The 6,901-nt window shown below is 56.3% G+C and overlaps 1 protein-coding gene across 1 annotated transcript; it reads left to right on the top strand.

Moving 5' to 3' along the window:
- The first annotated feature begins 59 nt into the window (after positions 1-59).
- On the top strand, positions 60-6,037 carry GPC2 (glypican 2). Its single transcript, XM_088832973.1, has 11 exons — positions 60-225; positions 892-1,050; positions 1,375-1,697; positions 2,130-2,201; positions 2,495-2,575; positions 3,310-3,472; positions 3,724-3,854; positions 4,078-4,227; positions 4,319-4,458; positions 4,550-4,722; positions 5,496-6,037. The coding sequence occupies exons 1-11, from the start codon at positions 60-62 to the stop codon at positions 5,741-5,743; spliced, it is 1,806 nt and encodes a 601-aa protein (XP_088689099.1). The 3' UTR covers positions 5,744-6,037.
- Positions 6,038-6,901: the final 864 nt, after the last annotated feature.

The raw sequence follows: 6,901 nt of genomic DNA, 5'->3' as shown, positions 1-6,901 counted from the left end.
GGCGTCTCTTCTTTCCTCCTTACGACCCACTTTGCGGTCTCGCGGTGGCGGCAGCAGCTATGTACGCGCTGCGCTCTCTTCTGCTTCTGCTGCTGCCCCTCTGTCCCGGTCCTGGTCCTGGACCCGGTATCGAGGCAAAGGTCACCCGGAGTTGCACTGAGACCCGGCAGATTCTGGGGGCCCGGGGATATAGCTTAAGCGTACTCCCTCCCGCCCTGATCTCAGGTGAGGAGAAAGTGGGAAACTATAGAATTGGGGGCGAGGGAGGGGGCGGGGGCCGGTCCTCCCCATCTCACAATAACTCTCTTCCCTTTCAGAGTGGCCGTTATAATAATCTTTTCCTCTCACGGTAATAATGTCTTCTCCTCCAGAACTTCTTTATCAGGATCACAATAACAATCCCGTTCATATAACAGCTCTCTTACTCCACCCTCACCCCAGGAATCCCTTTCTAGTAATTAGCAACCGCTCTGTGTTTCTTTCTTCACAGCTTAATTTGTTTCCCTCGCTATTTCCATGAGTCCTTTGTATGATAATGCTTTCTTTCTTACCAGGTAACCCCACCCCTCCAAACCCCATTCTTCCCATTGAAACCATCCTGTGTGTCCTTTGAGGCCTGAGGTGTGTGATGTTAGGCAGGCTACCTGAGGACCCCCTGATCACTAAATTGGCCCACTCCTATTTGATCCCATGCCTAAAGGCAGTGAACTTGGGATAGGTGAGGGGACAATAAGGAGGGGGTAGGACAATTTCAGGTGGGAATGAGGTGGCAGACAATAGAAAAGAAACCAGACAGCTGGAAGAGAAAGGATGGCCCCCAAAGATGGGCAGGAGAAGGAAGGAATTTCACGACATCACTTCCCACCATTCCTTTGTGTCTCCTCTGTCCAGGTGAACACCTCCGGATTTGTCCCCAGGAGTATACTTGCTGTTCCAGTGAGATAGAGCAGAGGCTGACCTGGGAAACTGAGGCCACCTTCCGAGGGCTGGTGGAGGAGAATGGTTCCTTCTTGGTTCACACACTGACTGCCCGACACAGAAAATTTGATGGTGAGGACCTGGCACCCCCAAACCTGGCTTCATACCTTCTCTCTGAGCTCATGACCCCACAAGCCTCCTGTACCTACTCCTGACTCAACCCAAAGGCACTCCAGCCCTGGTTTAGCCCCCACTTCCCCACCCTATGCTCTCGCAGGGTCCTGTCCCACCCCACCCCCCCAGTCTGCCCAGACCTCTAAGGGTTGCTTAATTTCTAACTCACTTGTCTTTTCTTTTTTCTCCCCATGCCCATTTCTTCTTGCCTCTACCTTTTCACTTTTCCATCCTTCTCTGGCTTCACCCCACCTCACACCTCTTTCTCTGCACTTGCCACAGAGGTTTTTCGGGAGATGCTTTCCTCAGCCGAGCACTCCCTGTCCATGCTCTTCCACCGCTCCTTCGGCCGCCTGTATGCCCAGCACACCCCCTTGTTCAGTGGTCTGTTCTCTCGGCTACGAGACTACTATGAGAGGTCCGGTGAGGGGTTAGATGATGCCTTGGTGGATTTCTGGGCTCAGCTCCTGGAGAAAATGTTCCCCCTGCTGCACCCACAGTACATCTTCTCCCCCGACTACCTGTTCTGCCTCACACGCCTGGCCTCTTCTGCTGATGACTCTCTGAAGCCTTTTGGGGACTCACCCCGCCGCCTCCGCCTGCAGGTGAGGGGCCCCAAGGCCTGAGCTTCAGCCACCTTTGACCTAGTGACCTCTGAACTGTGTCCCACTCACCTCCAACTCAGTGACCCCCTTTTCATGCCCAGTCACCCCCTGGTGATCCCTATCTTGAGCCCCAGTCACCTCTGCCTGACCCAGTTCTCCTTGGTTTCCTTTGACTGGAGCCCCGCCCCCCAATTCTGTGTCCTACTTTCATACTAGTGATTGACCCACTCATCTGCTCTTGCTCCCCGCCCCACTTTCTGACAACTCATCCCTATTCCCAATATCTTGACTTCCTCTGGTTCAGCTGTGTAGTGTGAGTGAGTTGTGAGTGTACTGAATGCTGGTTCAACACTATTTAAGGATTTTCATTTATAGTATCTCATTTAATTGTCATAACTCTATGAAGTAGATGTTTACGTTCTTATTTTACAGATGAGAAAACTGAACCTTGAAGAGGTTAAGGTCTCACAGCCAGTAAGGGGTGGAGCTAGGTTTCACACCCAGGTCTCCTGGCTTCAGGTTCAGCATTTGTTCCAATATAAGTCCGTCTATCTCCAAGTCCTGTAAAATGTAATCCTTCCACCTCTTCCCAAGCCCAGTCCCCCTTGGTCCTGCCAGACTCTGAATTCTTTAATCTTCTTGAACCTACCTCCCGGAACCACCTGACACTCCTAATCACCCCCAAATAACCTACAAACGTTACCCTCACTGCTCATCCCTTTGGTGCAGTCTCTTGGCCCCAGTGTTGACTGACCCTCAACAGTCTGGTGGTTTTTCTCACCTTTCCCTTCCTCCAGATAACCCGGGCCCTGGTGGCTGCCCGGGCCTTTGTCCAAGGCCTGGAGACTGGAAGAAATGTGGTCAGCGAAACACTTAAGGTTAGAAGGGGCTTGAGTATGGGTGGGGCCCAGGGAAGGAGAGGAAGTGGGAGAGACCCCATGAAGAAGAGTCAGGTGCCAGCTGGCAGGAGAGGCCTGGCCTTCCCTTATCAGCTGTGAAGCCCTGGCATCCTGGGTAAATCAGGAAGACTGGAGTCTTTCTTGCGTGAAGACCCGTGACTCCTCCCACCTCTGACCCTCTTCTGCCCTCTGATGACTCTTACCCTGTGCCAGCCTCTCGGGACCTGCTCATCTCCACAGCCTCCCTGAGATTGGCCCACTGGCCCCCCTGGTTTCCTCCAGGGCCCCTCAGTGGCTCCCTCCTAGAGGCCAGATTCCTGGCTTGGCCTTCAAGGCCCTCTCTTGACTGCCCATTCTCTCCTTGGCCTCCCAACCTTACTTCCTGCATCGTCATTCTCCTCTCAACCACGATGGGCTCACTCTTGTCCTTGAACCTTTTCTCAGGCCCCTCACTGCTCCCCTGGTCCATCTCTCCCAAGAAGCAGGATGTGCAACCCTGCCCCTAGGAGCCTCCCTCCTCAGGTCTGGCACAGTCCTGGGGTCACTCCTGCTGCTGCGTGGGGTCATCAACCCTAGACGTTCACATCCAGCTCCACACTTAGAGCCTGGGAAAGGCAGGGTGGGGTATTTGATTTCTCTCTGTGCCCAGCACCAGGCATGGCTGAGGGCAGCCAAGTGTTTGTGGATGACACAGCCCTGCTCTCTGCTCCCAGATGCCGCTGTCTGAAGGCTGCAAGCGGGCCGTGATGCGTCTGACAGGCTGCCCCCTTTGCCGGGGGGTCCCCTCGCTGCCACCCTGCCGGGGCTTCTGCCTCAACGTGGCCTATGGCTGTATCGGCAGCCAAGGACTGGATCCTGACTGGGGGCCCTATCTGGGTGAGGGGATCCAGGAAAGCCTGAGATGGCTGTCTGTGTGGGGTGGGCAGGGTGGACTGGGGAGGGAGTGTTCAGCAGTGCTGAATGGAGAGGAGGAAGGGGGCTCTTCTCATGTCAGTCCTCCCCCCAGTCTAAGACCCGCTGCTCCCCTCCAAGGCCTGGGTCAGGATTTGTGGGAACATCCCACTTCAATGAGTGTCTCCCTGTATAGCCCCTCATTTAACCTTTTCTCTGTCTTACCCTCTTTCAAGATGGTCTGCTGTTCCTAGCCGACAAGATCCAAGGCCCCTTTTCTTTTGAGCTGGCAGCCCAGTCTATCGGGGTGAAGATCTCAGAAGGCTTGATGCATTTGCAGGAAAACAGTGTAGGGGTGTCAGCCCAGGTACAGGGGCCACAAGAACGGTGGGCGTGTCAGACTGGGAGTTGACGGGAGGACAGGAGGGAGAAGCGTGGAGGGGAGGCCCTGGGGTGGGAGGACAGTGTGGGGTGTTAGGGAGACACTGTAGGGTCTCTGGATAAACTGGAGTGTCAAGGACGTTTGCAGTGTTGGGGTGTGGGTTTTACCGCGGGATGACTGTGTGTGGGGTCTCTTCCCGGTGCCGAAGGTATTCCAGGAATGCGGGAGCCCCCAACCAGCGCGGGCTCGCGCCCGCCGTGCCCCAGCCCCGAGGGAGGAGGTGGGTCGCTTCTGGTCCGCGGCGGCGGCAGAAGAAGAGCGGCCGACGACGGCTGCAGGCGCCAGCCTGCCCCGGCTGGTGAGTGGCGGGCGGCCGCGGCAGGGGCGCAAGTGCTGGGGACAGGGGCGCGCGCTCTATCTCCGCCCGGCCGGCTCTCTTTTACGTCCAGGTATGGGAGCTCCGCGAGCGTCTGGGCCGGGTGAGGGGCATCTGGGCCGGGCTGCCCCAGACTGTGTGCGGGGACCCCCGCGTGGCGGCGGACCTCTCGCAGGAGGCGGCGCCTTGCTGGACCGGAGCTGGAGCGGGCCGGTGAGAGCCGGGCGGCGGGCTGCGGGCGCGCGGGCGGGCGAGGCTGACTCCGGGGGTGGGGCGGGAGCCTCCGGGGCTGCTCTGCTCGCAGGTACTTGTCGCCCGTGGTCGGCTCCCAGGCCGGGCAGCTTGACAACCCAGAGCTGGATGCAGAAGCCTCAAGCCCCGACCTCCAGACGCGGAGGCGGCGGCTGCAGCTCCGGGCCGCCACGACCAGGATGAAAGCGGCCGCCCTGGGACGCGACCTGGAGCTGGAGGACTGGGGTGAGACCCGCGGACGCCGCGAGGACCTCGCTCCGCCCCGCTTTCCACGATTGGACGCAGGCCAACCCGCAGCCCCGCCCCCTGCGTCCGTAGTCCCTCCCCTCGCGTCTCAGTTAGCATTCATTCATTCACACACGCAGTTCACATGCCTGTATTGAGCGCTTACCTCAAAGGTAGGGCGTGGAAGACCAATGAGATCTCTACCCTTGAGTTCACGGTCCCTTGAGGGAGACACCAAAACATTCTTACAGAACGGTGGGAAGCTCCCGAGGGTGGGCTGTGGGAAGAGACTGGGGAGCACCGGTAATCCAGGCAGGCGGGGAAGTGGGGTGCGGGTGCCACGGGGCTGGCTCCCCAAAGTAGAATTTGCCACAGATGCAAGGCACTGACACACATTTTTTTTCCCCCTCACTCCCACCGTCTCTCTTTGTCTCTCCTCCCCCACTCCTCTTCCCGTCTGCTCGTCTGCTCGCTGCTTCTGGGTCTGTTTTCTCTGTCTTTTCCTGTTTATCCTCTCTCCCCATCTGTCTGTCTTGTCTCTGCTTCGTCTCTTCCTGTGTCTTGTTGCCTTATTTCCATGTCTGTCTGATCTCTCTCTTCGCCTTCCTGTCACTCACTTTCTCCCTCCTCTCACCCTGCCTGCCCCTGCCCCAACCTTTCACTGTTTTCATCTCGAGCTCTTTTCCTCCCTGCCTGTGGCTGTTTCTTGGCACCGTCTCACGCTACCTCTCTTCACCATCCCTGTCTGTTTCCGATCCTCCCCCTCCCTCCAGAGGACGCTAGTGGCTCTGGAGAGGGACAACACTATGCAGATGACTGGATGGCTGGCGCAGCGGCTGTGGCCCCCCCAGCGCGAGCTCCTCGCCCTCCTCGAAGGGAAGGTGCTGGGGGCAAAGGAGGCGGTGTCATTATCCGCCACAGCCAGGACCGGAGCAGGACTGGAGGGACGTCTGTTGGTTCTCACACACAGCCCCTCCTCATTCTCTTCCTCTTAGCCCTAGCCCTGCTTGGACCTCGATAACAGGGGAGGGGTGCCCTGGCATCGGGAGGGCTCATGGCCCTTCCCCTCTCCTCCATCAGCTGGGTCGGGAGAGGAGTAAGAAGGTGGCTGCAGAGAGGGTAGAGAGGGACGTTTTGGGTGAATGGCTGGGGCCCCAAATCCAGAAGATTTCCATTGGTGGATTGGGGGTGGGTGTTCACAATATTTATTTTTTCATTTGGTATCTAGGGAGGAAGGGCTGGGGATATTTATTTAGGAAGGCGGTATGGTCTCTCCAACCCAGCCTCTATGATTAGGTTGGTGGTGAGCCCCAACAGGGAAAAAGAGTTTTAGAGTTGCAGTTGGTGGGGGGGGGGGTTGAAAGAAGTTGAAAGTGGGATGGGTGGGGCACCTGGTCTCAGAAACTCAGAAATAGAAAAGCTGGGCGCTTATGGGGTGCAGGGCATGGGACTAGGATGTCAGGATCTGTGGGCTTGGATTCTGTTGAGTTTTTCAGTATCAATTTCTTAAACTGAAATATCAAAAAACAAAAACCCGCATCTCATGGTCTCTGCCATCCACATCCTTCACAAGCATCCCCATTTCATGTTTCAGTGTTCAACTCAGTGTTTATTCTGTAAATAAATGGCTAATCTGTTGGACCTGGTGTGTGACTTTCTGTACCTTTTAGCCCCAGAGTCTCTGTGACCAGCAGTTCATTTTTTGCCTCCTTATCTTGGAACCTGTCCGCTGGGATTGAATTTGGGCAAGCTGTCCACTCTTCTGGGTCTGAATACCTATCTGCAAAATGGGGAGAATTCTGGAGACTAGCAAAACTCTTTTGGACCCAAGGCATCATTAATATCACCATAGGAACTGCTCCCTGCCTTCAGGGTGGGTGGGCCCCCTCGGCCCCCACCTCCTCCTCTGTGAAGGTTCCACTGGCTACCTTGTCATATCCTTGATAATGTCTGCTTTCAACTCTGTTACCATCTTTCTTTTTTCTTTCAGTCGCCTGAATGAGTCTTCTGTTCTGCAGAAAGCTGAAAGAAAAAGTACAATTGAGAAAGGAGGGTGCAAGTGTCTCCTAAAGGCAGGCTGGGTGCCCTGAAAGAAGGAAAGATGCGGGGAAGGAGAGACCCAGAGGCGCCGCCGTCAAAGCCGAATCAGCTGCACGGACTGGCGGGACAAAGGGAGGGA

This window comes from Moschus berezovskii, chromosome 27 (assembly GCF_049115385.1).
Source record: "Moschus berezovskii isolate FMDL1 chromosome 27, NW_MosBer_1.0, whole genome shotgun sequence".
In the NCBI taxonomy this organism is placed as follows: Eukaryota; Metazoa; Chordata; class Mammalia; order Artiodactyla; family Moschidae; genus Moschus; species Moschus berezovskii.
This window is presented reverse-complemented; position numbering and strand designations above follow the sequence as displayed.